This window comes from Lissotriton vulgaris, unplaced genomic scaffold (assembly GCF_964263255.1).
Source record: "Lissotriton vulgaris unplaced genomic scaffold, aLisVul1.2 SCAFFOLD_474, whole genome shotgun sequence".
NCBI classification, from domain to species: Eukaryota; Metazoa; Chordata; class Amphibia; order Caudata; family Salamandridae; genus Lissotriton; species Lissotriton vulgaris.
Window position 1 is genome coordinate 126345 of NW_028248784.1, and position 21825 is coordinate 148169.

The 21825-nt window shown below is 47.3% G+C and overlaps 1 protein-coding gene across 1 annotated transcript in view; it reads right to left on the reverse strand.

The window, feature by feature from the left end:
• Positions 1 to 5231: 5231 nt before the first annotated feature.
• LOC147663828 (GATOR1 complex protein DEPDC5-like) overlaps positions 5232 to 21825 on the reverse strand; it is a 585638-nt gene continuing 569044 nt past the window's right edge. The window contains exon 43 of the mRNA XM_086950176.1: positions 5232 to 6292. Coding sequence (XP_086806302.1) covers positions 5997 to 6292 — 296 coding nt within the window. The 3' untranslated portion in view covers positions 5232 to 5996. The remainder of the gene's footprint in view (positions 6293 to 21825) is intronic.

Consider the following 21825-nt stretch of genomic DNA (forward strand, 5'->3'; position numbering starts at 1 on the left):
AAAAAGTGGGTGAGAGGGAGATTACTTGGGAAAGAGCCAAGTTTTCAGGCTCCTACGAAAATCTAGATGGTTAGAGAGAGACAGCAAATGGGAAGGCAGTTTGTTCCATAGCTGCGGAGCCAGATAGGAGAAAGCCCTACACCCGTTTCTGGAGGTGCGCGCCTTAGGTTGAACAAGAAAGGATTTCGTACTTGAACGTAAAGTTCTAGACGGTTTATACCACGCTAATTTCTTTGCCAGGTAGGAGGGGCCTATACCATAGAGGAGTTTGTGGGTGAGACTTAGGATTTTAAACTGACATCTTTGCCGCACTGGGAGCCAGTGTCGTTTTTTTAAGCTAGGTACAGAGGCAGACCTTGGAGGTAATCCCAGTACCAACCGGGCTGCCGCATTCTGTAATATTTGGAGTTTAGTAAGCACACCTTCATTGATAGACATAAACATGGCGTTACCGTAATCTAGACGGCTGATAATAAGCCCCTGAACCAGAGGTTTTCTTGCCTCTAGAGGTAGCCATTTAAAGATTTTACACAGTTGTTTAAGTATACCATAACACATGCCTGATATTTGGTTCACATGTGCTTTCATTGAAAGAGTGCTGTCTAGCATAATGCCCAAGTCACGTACCACTTCTTTTGGCTCTGGGCAAGGACCAAGTTCGTGAGGCCACCACTCCTGGGACCAAATGGTTTTGGCTGAGCCAAATAGCAGGATTTCGGTTTTGCTATAATTAAGCTGGAGCTTGTTATCACTCATCCATCTGCTTACATGGACCATGCACTGCTTGAACCTTAGACATGTGTCCGGACACCGAGAATTGCAGGTAATTAATACCTGCGTATCATCGTCATAGGAAACTGTGGAGAAGCCATAGGATTTTATGATATTGGCCAGTGGGGCCACATATAGGTTGAACAGAAGGGGGCTAAGAATCGACAACTGCGGTACCCCCCACAGTGAGAGGCCTATTTCCAGACACATGGGTGTCCATTTTGAGATAGGTATAGTGGCCGGTGAGATAGTCTTCGAACCAGGCTAAGGCACTGCCCCTGACACCAATCTCCCACAGACGATGTTTCAGAATGCTGTGGGAGATGGTGTCAAAGGCTGCCGATAGATCCAACAGGATCAGAATTGCTGACTCACCTCTATCCAGGGAGAGCCGAATGTTGTCCACTATCTCAATGACTGCGGTCTCTGTACCATGTGCGGCGCAAAACCCTGACTGTGAAGGATCAAACAGAGCATGTGTCTCAATATAGGTGGTAAGTCGTTTATTAACCAGATGTTCCAGTACTATCTCAAAGAAAGGTAACAGGGATATAGGCCTATAATTGGATAGGGTGGAAGGGTCACTGTTGGGCTTCTTGAGAATAGGCTTGACCTGGGCTAACTTCCAGCTACTAGGAATTGAGGCACTTTCAAAGGAGCGGTTATAGATGTCAGACAACGTGCCGGCCAAAACCGGGAATATCCCATTACATCTAAGAGGAGGCAATAAATCGGTAGGAGAACCTGATTTAATTCTTTTTAGGGCTTCTAATACTTTGTCCGAAGTGGTAGGCTCAAGATCAGTTAGGGACGGAGAGTGAGTAATGTCAGTGAAAGCCATATTCTCTTGAGATACTGTGCCTAATATGGGCCTATCCTGATTATCTACTGGGAAAGAGGAGTAGATTGACTTGATTTTGTTGTCAAAATAACAAGATAGTGAGTTTACTCACAATGAGGTGGGACATGCAAATAGTTGTTTCTATTACCGACAACGTAGAGGATGTCGCTCTCATATTAAATAACTTCTATGAGAGCGATCGTTAACTGAATGAATAGCCAGTGTTTAAAACTGAACTTTGATAAGACAGGGGTACTCCTCATTGGGTCAGATTTGTCATTTTGGAACTCCTCTTGCTGGCCGTCCATGCATGGTCCTTTACCAACTCCAGTCACTAAAGTAGAAAACTTTAGAGTAGTTTTTGACTCTAAACTCACATTCACAGACCAGAAGAATCAGATTATTTCTTACTGTTTTTATCATTTAATGATACTAAAAACAATTTGCCTTTCATTTCAGCCTATCTTCAGACAATAGTGGTTGTCCCCTTAGTGTTATCACGGACGGATTACTGCAATGCTGTACATCTGGGTATGCAGCAAGGGTTACTTAAGAAACTCCAGAGGCTGTAGTTTGCAGCATTCCTTCTTCTGAAAAACATAAGAAAGGGAGGAAGGAGCTCCACTGGTTTCCTATAAAAAAAACAGAGCAGCTTTTAAAGCACTCTGTATTGCACACAAGGCCCTGTATGAACTAGGTCCAGAGCACCTGAAGAACATTTTGTTGTTGTACTAGTCTAGACAATGTTTACGGACATCTACAGCCAAGACTATGCAGGTTCCTAAGATCATTAAAACCACTTGGGGTGACAGGAGATTTGTTCATGCCACATCTTTGTTGTGGAATCAAATGCCGAGGCCGTTAAGATCCCAATCTAATTTGTTAATTTTCAAAAAGCAGCTAAAAACTTGGCTTTTTTCTCCTTTTTAAGGTTTATGGTTTTGTTTTTAGCTGCTCTTTAAAGACAGACGCCAGTGCCAAAATGCCTTCAGGCATTTATCATGATACACGAATATTAATCAAATCAAATATGCAAAAGTAGTTACCATTTTAATGGAAAATATGCTGTCTATAAATAACAGTTAGCTACCATGCCAGTGCAATTCACCACCGGCTGCACACTACACCCTTACCACTCTCTTGCTGACTGGCCATGGCCATTTGGTACACTTGCTGTTTGTGTGCCGCTTGAATTTTTCACGATCCCAATGACTTCAGTGATATAACATTGATGGCAGCAACCAACACTCTGAAAATTGTTCCAGCACCACTTGATCATGGTCCTGTTTGCAGAATACCCCAATAATCAAAAAAACACTACTCAATGGAAACTTTAGCAGCCTGATAGCACGTATCTCTGGGTAAGAAGTTGTTTACAAAGAGAGCTTCTGATTCAGTTGCTTCCCATCCAGCATGCGCATATGCTTCTTCTTTGGACAGGATGCATTGTGTGATAATAAAACAGCCACCAAAACGTATATCATTAAAGAATAGGTAAATTAAAACTTAGGCAGACAAAGCCAGGAAACATATTGGGAGAGCCACTGGAATTATGTGAAAGGGGAGGACCATATGATGCTGCAGAGGTCACTAAATTATGTGGCAAGAAAGGGGTGAATTATGCATAATTTTGTGACACTATTAGTGCATTACTTTGTCATTTTCAGGTAATTCTCCATCAGCCACAATAATCCCACCACACATCCCATGTCTTGTGATATGTGTGTTGGTAATGTGCTCTATAAACTGTTCGCTCAGCCACCATACAAATGTCCATGCCCCAAACCCACTCCGCTATCAAGGGGTGCAATCCAGTGTCGGGTAATATTCAGTTTTGCTACCACCTGTCAAAATTTGAGGTTTGAAGGGTATTATAGGTAAGACCACGTCATAGGATCCACAGAAGGCACACCACTCTGGATTCCCCCCGGGTGTCAAGTTTTCAGACGTTTCGGGGTTTACTAGGTTTTCCAGCTCCCAAATAGTGTAGCCATTCTACATGGCAAGTAAGAGGAATTGTGGATTTGCTCTGCACCCTGAGTGGGCAGAAATACTGTTGGAGCTTTGGGGTTGAGGATAGGCCTAATGCCAGGGAAGTCCGTCCCACACTTCATATTTGTTTTTCTAAAACCAAAAATATAACCCTGGTGTCTAGTGGGCATTTTGTTCCCTTCTAAGGGTAGAACTGTGAAAAACGCCCAATTAATCTACAGAGTGACAGAAAGACTGCTGGGGTAGTGGCACAGCCTGATGCCTGGTTGGGTGGTCCCTCACCACCTCTCCTTTTATTTGGACCATTTTTTCCCTGCTGTCTGGTTAGCTTTCTACCCAACGTGGGGCAGATTAGAGACAGCTCCCTTAACAGAGCAAGTTTCCAATCTAGTCTGCGGGTGGGGCAGAAGGACTCTATTGCTCCTTCTGTGGTGGGCGTATGGCCATTTTGAAATCCTGGGTGTCCAGTAGGCTTTCTCCAATCTGCATCCCTGGACAGCAGAAAGCCTTTGTCCCCTCTGGTTGGGGCATGGCACTATGCCATGATGGGGTGCCCCCAACACATTTGTGTCTAAACCGTGGGGTCTGGTGGACTTTCCACCCTCCTGGGGGATGAGATGAAGGGAAACCCCCATACTGTCCCCCGGGGGCAGGAGAGTGGCAGAAAGTGTTCTGCTCTTGAGTAAGGGAACTCGGGCACTTGCCCAAAAAGCTTGTCCCCACTCCCAAAAAATAAGAAACCCATGGTGTTTAATGGCCTTTCTATCCCTTCAAGGGGGCAGATCGGGGGCAAATCCTCCAAACTGCCTCCCAAGTGTGGATAGAAAGACTTTCTTTCCCTTGGGCGTGAGTGAGCACTGGTCCTTGCCCAAGGGGCTGCTCCCCCTCTTGCAATAATAAGTCCTTGGTGTCTAGTGGGGTGAATGCCCGCTTGGGGAGCCACTAGGGAAAGACAGTGCTGGAAAGGGGGGATGAACCCCCAGAACTCCCCAAGGCCATAATGGGCGGTCCTATTCCTGACCACTCTCTGGGTGCAGATCGTGCTTCGACAGGACAACGTGAGACATAAATATGAGAATCTTGGTGGACAATAAGAAGCAATATTGAAGGTCGAATGAATGTGGAAGAGATGTCTGATCCTTATACAGTCTGAGCTCACCAAGGTCCCAAAGGAATGATAACAGATGTTGTTATGTCCACATTATTATGTTAACTTCTGAAGGATGCAAGGATGAGTCTGTGTGATGAGATTCAAAGTTATAACATGTAGCATACTCACAGCACTCTTTAACCCAGCAAAAAGGGACCATTTGGGAAAAAGGCCACCCATTTGAGGGAATAGGCCACAATTCAAGTACAGTTTGGGGCTATATCACTAACAACAGAAGAAAACTTGTGGTCACAACAATTCTCTTATACAATTCAATTGGAAGACATTGTACTCAAATAGGTCAAATTGACAGCAATAAACATGTAGCGGCAACCTACACTCTTTACACCTCCAATTCCTCACCCTACACCAATTTTTGCAATTATTCTCTCTTTTGAACATCTCTGATATTCTTACAACTTTTTCGTATTCACTGAATGGTAATGCAACAATAATAAGTTCAAAGTAAATAGGTTTTGCAATATATATTGTGCTACTGGGAATTGTAATATTCATTATTTCATCTCATTTCTCTATTTCAAATTATGCTGTGCATTGCTTTCTCATGAAACAATCATATACCATGGGAATAAATGCATTTTCTATCTGTATATGTGCTTCATCGCCTGGTTCAGACGTATGTATATCTATAGTAGTGCCTAAAAGCACCAAGACAATGACCACCAAATTACTACTGCTTTTATGCCTTTAATTTGTAGGAGTAGGCACTTATTTCTGTTGAAGAACAGACAAGACCATTTTTCTTTGTTGTGCACAGGTAGACACATACACGTTCATACAATTCCTCTAAATGAATAAAGGAGATGATTGTGTGGTTGGTCAGTTTCAATGCAACAAAAGGACATGACAAACTGCAGAGTCACCTTGGCACATGGATGGCGCTTTTCATATTATCATAGTCACTGTCTCCTTTCATTTAGCTTTTAATGCACACTGGAGGGTGACCCGTTCAGCTTACGCAGTTGGCGTTTGCATCCTTGGTGGACGGTGGTCACCATGTCAGTCTTTGGCTCATTTCTGTCTGATGGCGAAGGCTCCAGGCATTTCATCAGACATCGCAAGTCGAACAGAAGCAACTGCTGATCAACAGCAGCCATAGATGGAGCAGAAGCAACTACTGCACTTTGACTCATCCCCCTTCGAAGGAGTAATGGCATGGTTCACATGTTGTTGTACTCAAGTTCATGGCACTTTATTTCCACTGAGATAGCACGCAATCCATCAGGGAGCACTTGCATGCATCCTGTCTAGGCAGGTAGTCCAGAAGGAATACAGACGGTTGTCTTTGTTATTGCAAAAGTCTGTAAAGTCTTTTAGTAGCCGGTCAGCAAACTTCTCATCTCCAGTGGCACTGGAGCGCCATGTTTTGGTAAGCATGGTGTTGCAAGCCCAGTTGTAGCCAATTCGTTCTTCACCGAACATGTTCTGGTTGGTGGAGCTGGTGGAATTACGACGCCTACGCTGCTGTCCAGAGGTATACTTGCGCTTGGAGTACGGCAGTTGCAGAAACACCGTCCCTGAGAGAAGAAAGACAGAGAATTGACAGATAAAATGCACTAGTTGCAGGATACAATGGTCTGATCATAAAAACACAAGGGCAAGGTTTTGTTGACAGCAATACCACTTCACCTGTACTACATTAATACCAGACTACATACATAAACAAAATAGTCATCTAACAATTCACACACAACTCATCTCACAGCAACACTTATACTTCTTGAGCAGCTCAGATATTGACGATTCCTGAAACTGGCAGTCATAGGAACCTGTGTGGCAGGAAAAAGCCCAAGTGAGATTACCATGGCCTCTTACCTCCCGCTTATGTGAGAAGCATCAACTCATGCCTGGGTGGACCCACAGACCGAAGCTATATATTTCTTATCCATCCCAAACAATTTCCCTCCACAGCAATTTCCATCCATTTGACACATACGCTCCTGGGGGCACCTGGAACTCTTTATGGATTAAATATTACCCTTGGTGACTTTCAAAGCTGCCTCCACCAGGATCCTCCCCTGTTGTGCAGGTGCACAATAAAGACAGTAAACTAGGGCTGGTTGTTTAAAGCTTATGGGTGGCTCCTTGCTGCTCTTGGGTGGACTCCTCAGAGCCCACACTACGGCTGGTTGTTTTTCCCATTCCACTAAGCTTGTTCTCCCAACTCCAAGAGGATTTAGAGTTCATAACTCATGACTGGATGGGTGCTGTCTATTCTTGCTTGGTTCTCATCGGCCTCTCTTGGGTGCACTCCTTAAGCCACATACCATGTCTAATGAGATCACGTACATTCCTATTGGTTGTTCCTCCACCTCACTTGGATGAACCCCTCAGAGTATATGGATTCACTGCTGCTCCTGGATGGTCTCCTCAGGCACACCATGGCTAGTTGTAGCCAGCCCTTTTCTGAGGGTTTCACCTCTTCTAACCCTACATAGAACTTTAGAACACATCCCATGGCCACAAAGAAACTGCCCAATCTTATGAGTTACTCCTCAGCTGCTCCTGGTTGGAGCTCTCAGTGCATAGACTGGGGGTGGTTATGTTAGACCTCCTGAGGCGTTTGCTCCATGCGACTTCTGCATGGACGCTTAGACCGTTAACCAATGCAGGCTGTTCACCACCAACTCTTGTGGGTTGCACTAGTCCTCCTCCTGGGTGGACTTCTCGGACTACATGGCATTGCAAGTAGCGTAACACCCGATTTTATGGGTCGCTTCTTAGCCACAACTGGGTGGACTTCACAGAGCATATATTATGGTAATATAATGTCTATTCCTTTGGGCTGTTCCCTGTCTCTCCTGGGTGAATTTTCAGTGCACATACCATGGCACATACCATGGCTGGTTCTTTAATGCTCATTCCTGTGGGTTGCTCCTCTGCTGTTTGTAGATGAACTCCACAGAGTATATTGTGCAGTCAAGAGACAAGGGAATTATACGTCAGATAAGGACCACATTATGTAGCAAGAAAAGGCAAATTATGATACATTTTGTTGCTTTAACACATACTGATAAAAAGGATCCAAAAACCAAGCAATCTACATAGGTGTCTCAAGAATAAAAAGTATACAGATTCACCAGATGCTACTGAAAATATATTTGACTAACATTGCCTGGAAGTTCAGAAACATTGTTTTATTAACTGAACCCAATTTCCTCTAAAGGTAAAATATTATGTGTTACGAGATTTGGGTGCTTTCTCTGACTAGGTCAGCATTGCAGCCACACCCATCAACAAAGTAGCATATCTGTGTACACTTCATGTAAGAACACACATGCCTATTTTCCAGTTATCTTTTAGAAATGGTCTTCAGTTGGGGTTTACTCTATGTCCACTTCTATGCCTTTAGAAAAACCCCATTCTATTTAAAATGAGCCCTGCTGAATAGTTTTCCAAATTACATTTATTTTTTATTTGTTTAGCAGATTTCTATACTGCATGGTCATCCAAGGTATAGATAAGCTTTATAGGTTAACAATGAAGGCAACACAAGGTCTTACACAGAACCGATTAATATGGTTAAGTAATCAGTGATGTAAAAATGAACAGAGAAAACCAAAGATCAACTCCATTAGCGAAACTAGACTATAACGAATATGTGTGTGTGTGGGGGGGGTCGACAAAGAAATATAAACCCTTGAAGTTAGCAATTTCAGCTATTAGGCAGGTGGTCCAGAGTGAAAAAAGCCTCTCCCCAATAGGTGATCCAAGAGGTTCCCAGTTAGAACTATTTGAAATATTGATTCAATCCAGGAACGTAAATGGACTAGGGTGTAAACTGTAAAGAACTCCTTAGTAGGCACAAGTTTTTGGTATTGTGCTCAGATTAATCTTGTCCAATTAAGGGTTTGTTATTCTGGTCAGTCCACTTACTAAGTTTGAGATATTCGATCTAGGGGCAGACAAAACATGACGGTTCTCTTAAGTGCGTTCTTTTATGGACTGATTATAGATTACATAAACTCACTGATTACATTTGCTGTGAATGTGTTTGCTTTCCCTGCTCCATGCATAGTGGGAGGAGATTTTAATACCATATTAGACAACACCTTGGACGGATCAACAATTTCAATGATGAATATCCCAAAGGTATGCAGGTAACTCTGGGCGCAGTTTGCCTAGTAGCGCTACGCGTAGCTATGCGAAGTGCACTTCGCACTACGCAAGCTACGCGTAGCTAAGCAAACTGCGGTAGGGAAAATGCTGTTCGCACTGATTGCACAATGCCGGATGCTTGTCCGCACTATGCAATCATTGCAAACCGCATCTTGCACATATGCAAGCGGTCGTTTTCTGCCGCTCAAGTAGATTTGTACTCGAGCGGCAGCTTTCTCAACGCGGATTGGTAGTTTCTCATCGCGAGTGGTCGCGAGCATGCGCAACCACTCGAAATGAGAAACCTGACCTCCCCGTGTTGAGAATCTCGCCAGGAGGTTTATTTTCCACCCTCACGATCGGCAACTTAATGATGCTGATCGCGAACGAGGAAAAAGTCTCGCCGAGATGTAGATTTTGCTCGCTCGCGGTCGCCAACTTGACGTTGAGGACCGCGAGCAAGCAAAAAATGCCCGCTATGCTACAGGTTTTTGCACTGTGCTACGTGCAATTCGCGTAGTGCGTAGTTGCGCAAACTACGCACGCTCCGCAAGCGTAGCGTAGTCCTGCGCCCAGGATTAAACGCAGGGTCCTGATGGATTTGATCCAGGACTTAGGCTTGAGTGATATTTGGAGAGAATGTGCCAGTGGAGAAATAGGATATATATCTTGCATTCAAAGCAATACAGACATTTATCTAGATTAGAATGCTTTCTTAATAGATAAATCACTGACAGAAAAGTGAAAGAAATTACTCATCTTCCAGCTCACTTATATGCTGTAAAGTTAATATTCCCTCTAACACCTGTACAATTCAAACCTCCTTGACATTGAATAGGAAACTACTGTTAAATCAAGGAAAAGGGAAACTAAAATCTCAGAAAGCCAACTTCTTTGAGTTCAATCCTGGTTTATCTTTGTCAGTTTGCTGACTGGGATACATATGAGGCCTTCCTCAGATGGGTTTTAGCCCTACTATAAAAACGTAGAGTCAGAAAGGACAGGAAAAGAATGTGAAGTTAGAATCCAGAATAAAGAGACTAGAGCTATAATTATTAGAGAACTCATTAGATCAGGAATAGGCACAAAGGTTATAAAGTCTTCAGGAACATGCATAACAGAGTACAACAGCCATTTAAACAGCAAGTGCTATCAACAGCCGGTTATTATCAAGCGTAAACATTTTGAGTATGGTGAATTAAGCAGATCTTTGCCTGCTTGGTAGTAGAGGGATGACAGGACAAAGAACTTTACTAAAGATGTTGAAGATTCAGTAACTCATAGGTATACAACAGCTGGATTTCCTAGTTGGAGATTTGTCCGACGGTCTATATAACAAGGAAATATTCCCAGATGACCAATTAATTAGTAATGGTTATCATACACGCAATGCCCCCCAGATATACCATTACACTATAGGGGATGTCAAGCTGTTGTCACATCAATATATATATAAGCCAGACCTACTTGGTTTGTGAACGGTTTACCACATCAATATATATAAAACAGGAATACTGGCCACATTATTAAAACAACCACGTCAGGGTGTCATCACATTAATAAAACTATCACGTCATGATTCACCATTAAATCCAATGGAACCAAAATTATAATTAGATGCATTCATTAAATTGCTTAGGTCTTCCAATGTTCTTCAATAAGATTACCCATAAAGCATTTTAAATAAAGCATTGCATTTAAAACAAACACAAACGTGTCTGAGTCTTTCTTTATGTGCCATACACCACATGAAGAAGCAATGGTGCCAATCACTAGGGTTCCTTGCACTCCAGAGCCAGAAAGCAAAAGATTTATTCATATGAGTGCTCAAGGTAATAGTAAGCCTTCTACCCAGGTCATGCATCCGATGTCCTGGTATACATAGGGTCAGTTTGTAAAATAATTTTCTGTTGGCTGCTGCACTCCCTGCAGCTCCCACATATTCATCTTAGGATATTGCTGATGTCCCTGTCCCACTTTGGGAGACACACTAAAATATGTACAAAAAAATGATGGATGGAGTGCTTAAATTAATCTAAGCCACTGGTAATTACTCAGGCCGCACCCCAATCCATCGTTAATTTGCACACCATGTCACCTCAAATTGGACCCAGCTATATGCAAATCAGTCTTGACACGGCTCCAACAGGAACAGTCCAGCACGAACTGCCAAGCCAGGTCCTCCCTGAACCGGAAGCCAAGCAACCCAGGATCGGTTTTGCCCTAGTTATGGGCCCATCTCCCAGGTACAGCTTAGTTCCAGTGCCACTGTGTGCACAGTGTAACCATGAGGGGAATAGCCGCTCTGCTCTTAGTTATAATGCAGCCTGACAATGCATACCTTTTTTTTGTGTCCTGGATACCATGGTCCATCGGGGGCACCTCCATCTTATGATTCATTGGGGGCTACAGGGGTGCCTCGAGGTCCAGCGGCCACAGCTGGCTTCCTGTGGGAGCAGCAGCATTCCTCGTGCAGAGCCTGACCAAAGCAGTAGATCATGCCAAGGCCAGATGGAATTACAAATTTAATTATGTCCCAGCCACCCTGGATAGCTTTGGTCAGGGAAGCCCTAAGGTTGCTGGAAATGACAGTAATATTTAGGTCCTCTATGGCATGAGAGTAGGGGCTTAGGAGCAGCTAAAATTCACTAATCATAGAACAAGACTAGGGGAGTAAAAGATGCGCTTGCCAAATCACTCTATTCTCTTACATTCACAATCAGGCGGGGTGGTGGGAAAGACTTTACTGGTAGACGCATGCACCACCAAGGTCGCTGGTGTGGGATGTTGTATAAGAAAGTTAGGATCACATGTCTCTGGTCTATGACAACGTTCTACCTGCCAATTAACTGGTGGTTCTAAACATGGTTTTGTCTAAGTATCCAAAAGGGTGTTTGTAAAGGTGTCATTGAATGGTAATAGAAGGTCTGTAGGTGCCTGGCCAAGCTTGAGTAACTCTGTCAGAGGTTTTAGTCTTTGCCTACATAAGGGGAAGGTGTAGGTCTAGTATTTCTGTCATCCTCCATATAACAGTGAATGAGCTGCTTTCTTTATTCTGAGGCCCGGGAGGACACACAAGGCCAGTGTGCGGAGAAGTCTCTAGCCCATTAGTATCCTGTAGCTCCTCATTATACTGGAAGACAAAATCATCACCATTCTCATAACTGTCATTGTATGCACCAGTGGTGAAAAAACTGTGTAATGTCTAAGCCCTACCACATGGTTGAGGCAAGGTATCCAAATCAGAAGGGTGGACGATCGGCTGTTAGCAGGTAGGAGTGGAGGTCGAGGTGAATTCTGCTCTGAGTCGGAAATGCTATAAGCCATCCTCCGGCACCAACAGCACCAGTGTCATTGGGAAGGAAACTGCCGCAGTGGATGATACTGGAACCAAAGTTGGCATGTTAGCTGGTGCTGAACCAGAGTGGGGATCGAGGGGCACAGACAGTGCAGAGGGCGTACCAGCTGATGTAAGTCAAACTGAAGGCCCCTGCGGATCCTTTGGACTTGAAGGCACGCCAGATGGAGCCAGTAACGTGGCCACAAATGTGCAGAATGGCCTCCCTGAAGGCATCCACTTTCTGCAATGTTCCAGATTGATCCAAATATTCAGAGTGCATCAGGAAAATACTCTGAATCAGCTCGAATGGAGATCGGGAACAACATAGGGTTGCACGTTGACAACTCTCTAAAGTTCAAAAGTGTCAGGAAAGGACCAATTCCGGCTTGAACTTCTTGTGCTCCTTCTTGGACTTACCTGAAGACTTCGGCCAAGATAATATTCGGATGGATAAGGGGGACTTCCTTTCTAATTCAACCGGCCATACCATGGAGTCTTTCAATGTTTGGCAACATATGGCTTTGCCATGGAGTCCTGTATGATTCATGGGAGCGTAGTCATCACAGGCCCTGGAATTGTGCTCTGACCCCACTGGCATCATAGACATAGTTTGTGAGGGTCTGTCGCAGACATCTGTTTACGATAGAGCAACGTGGCTTAAGGAGTAGTTTCTGTCCTGTAACTCCAGTTCTGTAGTAGGGGTATCTATATTATAGTCATAATCTAGTAAATAGTCTCGCCCATGTGCGTGGACCCCGGAGCAATGAAAAATGATCTCCTAAAGTGTCGAAAAAATGCAGAACTGCACAGACACTTAAGAGAGAATTTAAAGACATATAATGGAGCCTATAAACAGGCTACACTGTCCAGTACTTCAACTAGAAATTCCACCAAAAATCCACAAACAGAAAAGTCTGTCCAGATTTCCCTTGCCTCAGCAGCAAAGCCCCTCTGGAATGATAGAGAGGAAGACCTGGACAGACAAGCCCCATAGGCTGCCATTATGTGGCTCAAAACAGGATACTGTGCCTTTAAGACAACTTTCCAGAACTTTACAGTATCCCAGAATGCACTGCAGGTCCCTTTTACTTTCAGTCTTTTTGAAGGCGTAACACGCCAGACCTGTAGCATTCCTTACATGAATATCTCTCTCCACCGGGGAGGAGAGCGGGCGCTTATGACTATAACAGAGATACCCCTACTACAGAACTGGAGTTACAAGACAGAAACTACTCCTTCTGTAGTAGGGGATCTCTGTGTATAGTCATAATCTAGTGAATAGAATGGCAAGCCCATCCCCACCCCAAAGTGGCGGTGGAGAAACGAGAAATAACACCACTATTGTGCGAACAGATTTCGCAGCGAAGCCTGCCCAACCTGAGCGTCTGCCCTGGCATCCGTGTCCAGACAGTAATGCTTAGCAAAGGTATGGCCGACTTCCAAGTGGCTGCAATAGGAACATTACGGAGCAAAGCCGTTGTGGCAGCTTTGCCACTGGTGGAATGAGCCTTAGGCTTACCCCCTAAGGTCTTATTAGCTTTCTGGTAACACAGTTGTATGCAGGACACAATCCACCTAGAGATGGACTGCTCAGAGGTAGCAAGACCCGTCCTGACCGATCCATAATTGATGAACAATTGGTCTGACCTACGAATATCTTTGGTCTTATCCAGATAAAATTTCAACACCCTCCTAACATCCAGGGAATGTAAGGTCCTTTCCGTTGGAGATGAAGGATTCTGAAAAAACGTAGGCAAAGTTATAGTCTGGTTGACATGAAAATCAGAAATAACCTTGGGAAGAAATTTAGGGTGAGTACGCATAACAACCTTAGCAGCATGAAATACAGTATAAGGTTCTTGGCAACACAACGCCTGAATTTCACTCACCCTGCGGGCCTTCCAGGACAGGTGCTGCAACGAAGCCTTATGAATAGGTTCAAAAGGCTCCTTCATCAATCTGGACAGCACCACATACAATTCCCATGAAGGCGAAGGAAGCCTGACAGGAGGGAACACTTTCTTCAAGCCTTCCAAGAAGTCTTTGATCACAGGGATCTGGAAGAAGGAAGTCTGTGAAGGGCTTTTCCTGTAGGCAGTCAAGGCAGCGAGATGAACCTTAATGGAATGAACATTAAGGCCAGACCGCGCCAAATGTAGAAGGTAAGGAAGGATGACATCTTCCTTGCACGTCGTCGGGTCATAGCTCTTGGACTCACACCATATACAAAACCTCTTCCACTTGTAAGCATAGGATGTCCAAGTGGAAGGTCGCTTAGACTCCTTCAGTATGTCCATGCAATCCTCGGGCAGATTTAAATGGCCATATTGCACTATCTCAGGAGCCATGCCGCCAAACTCAAAGACGAGAGGTTGGGGTGCAACATCTGCCCCCCCGAACTTCGCGAGAAGGTCCGGCCTGCACGGCAGCCATATGTGCGGAAGGAGAGACCGGTGAAGCAGGTCCGTGAACCACCACTGCCTGGGCCATTCCGGGCAATCAGGATCATGCGTGCCCTGGACAGCTTGATGAGCACTGCTGGAATCTGGGGAATGGGTGGAAAAGCGTACAGAAAGCTGTTCGACCAGTTGATCCATAGCGCATTCCCCAGCGTCCCTTGCTGGTAGTACCTGGAGGCGAAGTCTCGGCATTTGCTGTTTTCGGCGGTGGCGAACAGATCTACGTCTGGAGTTCCCCACCTTTCGAAGACTTCTCCTAGTACTTCGTCGTTTATGACCCATTCGTGGTTTTCCTGAATCAGTCTGCTCAGTGCGTCTGCCTGAACATTCTGCACACCTGGCAGATGGGTAGCCGTTATCGTCCATCCTCTGGCCAGAAGCCAGTGCCAGATTGTCTGCGCCTCCCGAGACAGGGTGCGCGATCTCGAGCCCCCCTGCTTGTTGAGGTAATACATCATGGTCATATTGTCCGTCTGTACAAGCAGAGAGTTGGTCTGGAAGGACGGATGAAAAGCCTTCAGTGCCAAGTGAACAGCTCTGAGTTCCAGGAAATTGATGTGATACGTGGACTCCATCGGAGACCACGTTCCTTGAATCTGTAAGTCTCCCGAATGCGCTCCCCAGCCGTGGAGAGAGGCATCCGTCACGATAGTCTGAGTAGGAATGTCCTTGTGGAAGGTGTGAGAAGTTGGCCTGATATGCAGTGCTCACTATTCTAGTGATCACTATGCATCAGTCCAAACGACCCTTATGGTGATTGGTTGTAAGTCAACCTTAGACCAGCTATCCTAGTAGCGTGGATACGAGCAGTCTTCGGGCTAAACTCTAGAGGGCGTGTTAAGCCAGCTGGTATACCATCACATATACCCCTTGAACACCAAGTGAAAGGACACCACACAAGTGTTATGAAAATAAACAGTGTATTTATTAGAATCACAACAGCCCTGTACTCTTTATGAGGACAGGGTACTAAGCACACAACAAAACTCTTATGAAAATACTTCAAGTTGCACAAATTACACAAATGCCCGAGGGGCACGGAAAACCATATACTACAAAAGTGGAATGCGAAATTACTAGCAGGTAAGTACTATACTAATAGGCTTTGGAATCGCTAGGACTACGTTACTGAACCTTCAGATTACTAGTAGGAGGCCTAGGGGACTCGGGTGCAGAGTGTGCACTCTCACGCGGGATGCGGGACAAAGGCTATGGTAGCTAGATTTCACAAAGTTAGTGTTCTCGGGCGAACCCGATAAGGTAGATCGAAAACGACAGTGGATCCTGACCCTTGGATAGTGAGGCTATGCTGGGGCACCGAAATGCCGAAGTTACCTAGCCCAGGGGCTGCAGCTGCATATGTCTCAAAAGACGTCGAGAATCCTCGTAGACGAACCAGGAGCCTGAAGAAAGAAGTTGCTGGCAGGCGACCAGTGAAGATAGTTCGAGTGATCCAAGCCTGGATCGAAGATGGATGACACCTGAAAGCAGAGGGGACCAAGTTCGTGACTACTAGCCAGTAGTCAGGTGGCACCAGGAGGGCACCGGATGGTAGTCACCTCGACTAGGTGAGTGGGCGACGTTGTGCTCTGCAGATCTCACGGACCAGGAGGCGTTGTCGGCGACCAGGATGGAGGTGCGAGCTGTCCCACGATGGATGATGCTGTCGACGTCGCTGGACCCAGGATTGGGCAACAAAGCCTTGGCAAATTCAAGCCCACGCGGTGGACCTAAAATGGCGTCTTGAGTGGACCAGGAGGGTCCGGGGTGCTCCTCTTTTGGAAGGGAGCAAGGGCCAGTCTGGAGCAACCAGACCAGCAGCAATGATGTCGTCGGGCGTCATTTAGAAGGCCACAAGCCAGCGGGCTAGTAGCCAAACAACGCGGTGAGCAGCAAAAAGCAGAAGGGCCCCACGCAGATCGTGGAGATGCTGGGAGGCTGGACTTCGGTGCTGGAGCTGCTCAGGGTCGGGGCTTCTCGGACCCCAAAGCACTCACCAGAGGATCCCTCGGCGGTCGTGCTGGATAAGAGCTGGGCAGTTCTGATGATGGCCGGTCCCTCGAGGTCTTGTCGCACCTACGGTTCTCAGCTTAGCTGTAGAGGTAGATAGAGGTCAGAGGTGCCAGGGAAGCCGGGTCTCGTCGTGCTGGTCGGTCGGATTCCTGAGGAAGGACGTGCAGCAAACCGCAGAGTTCTTAGATGGTGCCTGCGGATGCAGGGTGACTACTCCTTAGTCACATGGGAGAATCTTGAGAAGAGTCTTGAAGTCCTTTCGTAGAAAGTCGTTTCTTGATTCAAAGATGATCTAATTTGGAAGGGTCCCCGCTCCTGCCTTTATCCTAAAGAAAGGGGTGGGTACGCGACTAGGTCCTGCCCTAGGGGTGGGACCAGGAAGGGGGGTGGTTACACCCCTCTCCCATGCCGGACTTTCCCCAGGCCAGGGGCTGGTGTGCCCCTGGAACTGGTTCTAGCCGGCTGATGCGTAGTGAGCACTGGGGTGCCACTCAGCAGTCACCTTCCTGTAAAGCCCTGCCTACCCAGGATACACAAAACCCTGTCTGGGATGGTGCTAGCACCGCCCCCGACAGGAAACCCTTTGTCCAAGCTCTCCTCGCTGGAAGGACTCCCAGCAGCAGGAGGTCAGACTCGTGTCCGTGGTGGCAGCATCCATTTTGTGGAGCTGAGGCTTCGTTTAAGTTACATACATGTCGTGTCCCTCTAGAAGGGTGGAATGCTAACCCCGTCGCCAGAATTGGCGAGGGGTTAGTATTCCAATTCGTATGACACCTTACTCGACATGTTTTGATAAAGCAATACCAGAGTTAGCATTTAACCGCGAGGACTATAATGCACTTAAGAATATATGGTATGCGTTATCATGGAACAGCTATTAGGACTTGGTTCCGCAAGCTGCAAACGGGCTCAGCTCATGCCAGAGCACCATTTCACACGATTCCAAGCACTCTGCCTTCAGGATTGTCAAGGCCTGCCATAGGAGTGACTGATAGGAATCTGTGTGTCCATTTTTAGGGTTAGATATAGGTATACTATATCTAAAGCAAAGGGTGACTACACCACCTTGCCCCAGCTGTCGTGCAGCCAGTTGTGTCAGATTTAGATGGCCTCCAGGGGTGGCATAATACATGCTTCAGCCCCTGGTAGGCCCTGGGTACACCTATGCCCTAAGTTACAGGGTCTGATGAGGTGGCCCTGTACCAATTGGAAATGTACCTAAGGTACATGGAATCCATTTTAGAGAGAGAGCAGTAGGCCTGGGGTCCTGATTGGCAGGGCCCCAGGTTAACTAAGTCGGAAAACCAGCAAAACACCAGGCAAAAAGTTGGGGGCAACCATAGTCAGGTATCCACCTTCCTACAGAAGGTAACCACTCTGAGGAGATTCTCTGCTGAACACCACCACTTCAGAGACTGAAGAGCATTCAGAGACAGTCATATCTTGTCGACCCAAGATCCTTTCCTCTGGTCCCACTGGTCCTCCAAGCACTCCTGCAGAGGTCTCATGTGCAGCCGTGCATGAGGAGTGAGGAAGATACAAGAGGCCATCAACCCCAGTAGAGAAGACACCGTCCTCACTGTTGTAGATGGAGCGGTCATAAGAGCCTGAGCCTTCCGAAGGATCGATCGCCGTCACTCCTCCGAAGGAGACACACTTGCCGACAGCGTATTGATGGTGGCTCCCAAGTACTGAATGCACTGGACCGGGATTTGGACAGACTTGGACATGTTGATGTGCAACCCCAGCTTGTTCAAGAGAACGCATGTCTTCCGGAAGTGTGCTTGAGCTTCCGAGAAGGAGGAGGCCTTGATCAACCAATCGTCCAGGTACGGGTAGACAAACACCTTGTTCTTCCTTAGGTGTGCCGCTACCACTGCCATACACTTCGAAAATGTCCTGGGCGCAGATTTCATCCCGAATGGCAGTACTGTGTATTGATAATGATTGGTGCCGACTTGAAATCGCAGGAACTTCCTGTGTTTGTGTGCAATGGGCACATGGAAGTACGCATCCTGTAGGTCTATTGCACAAAGCCAGTCTCCCTGTTGCAACTGAGGCTAAATCTGATGCAACGACAGCATGCAAAACTTTTCTCTGCGAATCCACTTGTTTGCCTGCCGCAAGTCCAGAATGGGCCTGAACTCGTTCTTGTCCTTCTTGCGAACCAGGAAGATCCGGGAGTACAGACCTCTTCCTCTTTGAGACAGAGGTACGTCTTCTATCGCCCTTTTCCTTAACAGGATATCGGCCTCCGCCTGGAGCTCGCGTAGTTGATACTGTGAACTGACCGGAGGGCTCGCTGGAGGCGGGCTGATGAACCGAAGACTGTATCCATTGCAAACAATATTCAGCACCCACTTGTCCTGAGTAATTTTTCTCCGCTCTGCCAGAAAAAACTGAACGCTTCCCGCCACCGGAGCGGGTAACGGATGAAGGGGAAGTAACAGCTCAGGGTCGCGACCCAGCGGGACATTGTTCGCTGTAGAGGACTGCTGTCCCCCTCTACCCTTCTGGTGCTTCTGGAAGGGTCTCCGGAACTGCTGCTGTTGTTGCTGCTGCTGCTGTCCCGAAGACTGCCCTCGTCCTCTACCCTGTGCACCGAACCGTCTTTGGAACGGGCGGTAGGACTTCTTTTCTTTCGGCTTCTCCAAGCCCACAGCCATAAAGTTCTCCGCCTTCATGCGGGCCATCTCGTCATCTGCGTGTTTTCCGAATAAGGTCTCCCCGGAAAAGGGCAGATTTGCCACCCGCTGCTGGGCCTCCGGCTTGAGTGACGTGAGCCTGAGCAAGCATGGCGTCTCTGATTGATCCCATGACAGTAACCATGGGCAGCCAACAGGGAGACATCCGCCGCTGCGATGATGACTTGGTTTGACACCAGCATTCCTTCCTTGAGGATCTTTTGGAAGTCCTCCCTCTTGTCTCTTGGCAGAAGTTCCACGAACTGTTGCAGGGAGTCCCACAGAGCCCGGTCATAGCGGCCTAGCAGCGCCGCTTCGCTGGACGCCTTCATAGCCGTGGACGCAGTCCCACAAGCCTTCCTTCCAGACGAGTCGATCCACCGACTTTCTTTATCTGGAGGCACAGTGGAGGACGGGGAGGTAGAGTGTAACTTCCTGGCCGCCATCACTATCACTGAGTCAGGGACCGGATCTATCCTCAGAAAGGTCCGAATCTGGGGCCCTGTACTTCTTCAGAAGCCGGGAGGGAGCGGCCTTCACTACCGCCGGTGTGAGGAGCAGCTCCTCTGCAGGTTCTACCAGTCCAGGTACCAGTGGTAGGAGAGGACGAGACAAGTGCCTCTTGTGAAGCGTTTCGAATATCACGGACGTCGTAGGTGTCGGAGCCATCACCGTGATACCCAGTTTTGCAGCCCCCCTCAGGAGAACCTCCTGGAATGTACTAATGTCGTCCACTGGAGACACTCTGGTCCCTGGGGAGCCCGACAAGGTCGGTGAGTAGGAGCGGGTCCTGGATGAGTCCGTGCGGGACCTAGTTCCCTTTCTCCTATGGCGATGCCTTGATCTGGTGGAGGATCTGCGTCGACTCCTCGATCTTCCTCTCCGTCCGGAGCATGATCGTGACCTCCTCGGCCTAGGGCGATCAACCGGTTCCACCGGAGCAGGTGACTTGGGCTTGGCCGGGGCCTTCGGCTTAGGTGTCCCTTTGGGAGGTGTCGGAAGAATAGGCAATGAAGTCGACCTCGGGGGAATCGAAGGCGGCTTCTCTGGCAACCGAGGTCCAGGTTGCGGTGGAGGTAACGGAGGAGTAGGATTCCTCGGAGGGGGACCCTTCGGCAATGGAGGGGTATACACCTCGGAATACACCGAGCCCGGTGAACCGCCTTCTTTACCAGCCTGGGACGTTGGCGAAACATCCCATGGCGTCAGGCCTCCTTCCACCTCTCTTCGAAGTCGAAGAACTGCGGCCAGACGGCGAGCGTCTGCCCCGTGACGTTGAGCGTCTCCTCCTCGGCGTTGAAAGCCTTCGCCTCGACGGCGACCTCGTCCGCCTCAACGGCGACCTTCTGCGCCTCAACGGCGTTCTTCAGTGCCTCGACGGCGATCTTCTATGCCTCGACGGCGATCTTCTGTGCCTCGACGGCGATCTACGCCTCGACGGCGACCTGCGCCTCGACGGCGACCTGTGCCTCGACGGCGATCCACTCCTCAACGATGATCGTCTCCTCTTCGCCGACGGCGAACGGCGGTGTCGCCTCGACGGCGACGACTATGAAATATAGTCACCGGGGACTTCGATGGTCTTGTAACATTCTTTCAACTCCGATGATGGGGAACAGACCGTAGTCATCCCTCTCGACGCCGTAGTGGGCGCAATCGACCCAGGCGGAGAATGGTGACGTTTGCTGGCCTTCCTGCCCCTGGGGAGCCCCCCAGAGGCCTCAGCATGGGCAGATGAAGCCCCTCCAGACCCACCTTGTGCCTTCATTCTTCTTTCTTCGAGGCCCTGAAGTCTGATCTTCTTTCTGTCCTTCAGGGTCCGGCCAGAGAAGCCTTGACAGATCACACACTCCTCTGGGACATGGGAAGATGGAAGGCAGAGGATACACACCTCATGGGGATCTGATTTGGTCTTCTTCCTGGAGCACTACGGGCATTTATCGAATAATGCAGGCATATTCGACAAAAAACAGAGTGCAAAAACCAAGGAGAAAGGCACCAAAGTACTATAAAGCACTTAACTTTGAAAAGAAGTAGTGAAAAATCACCAAAAAACCTAAAAAGGGAGAGCTCAATGCTCCAGGGTCCTGCTTGCAGGAGCCGGAAAAAAGAACTGAAAGTAAAAGGGACCTGCAGTGCATTCTGGGATACTGTGAAGTTCTGGAAAGTTCTCTTAAAGGCACAGTATCCTGTTTTGAGCCACATAATGGCAGCCTATGGGGCTTGTCTGTCCATGTCTTCCTCTCTATCATTCCAGAGGGGGTTTTCTGTTGAGGCAAGGGAAATCTGGACAGACTTTGCTGTTTGTGGATTTTTGGTGGAATTTCTAGTTGAAGAACTGGACAGTGTAGCCTGTTTATAGGCTGCATTATCTGTCTTTAAATTCTCTCTTAAGTGTCTGTGCAGTTCTGCATTTTTTCGACACTTTAAGAGATTATTTTTGATTGCTTCGGGGT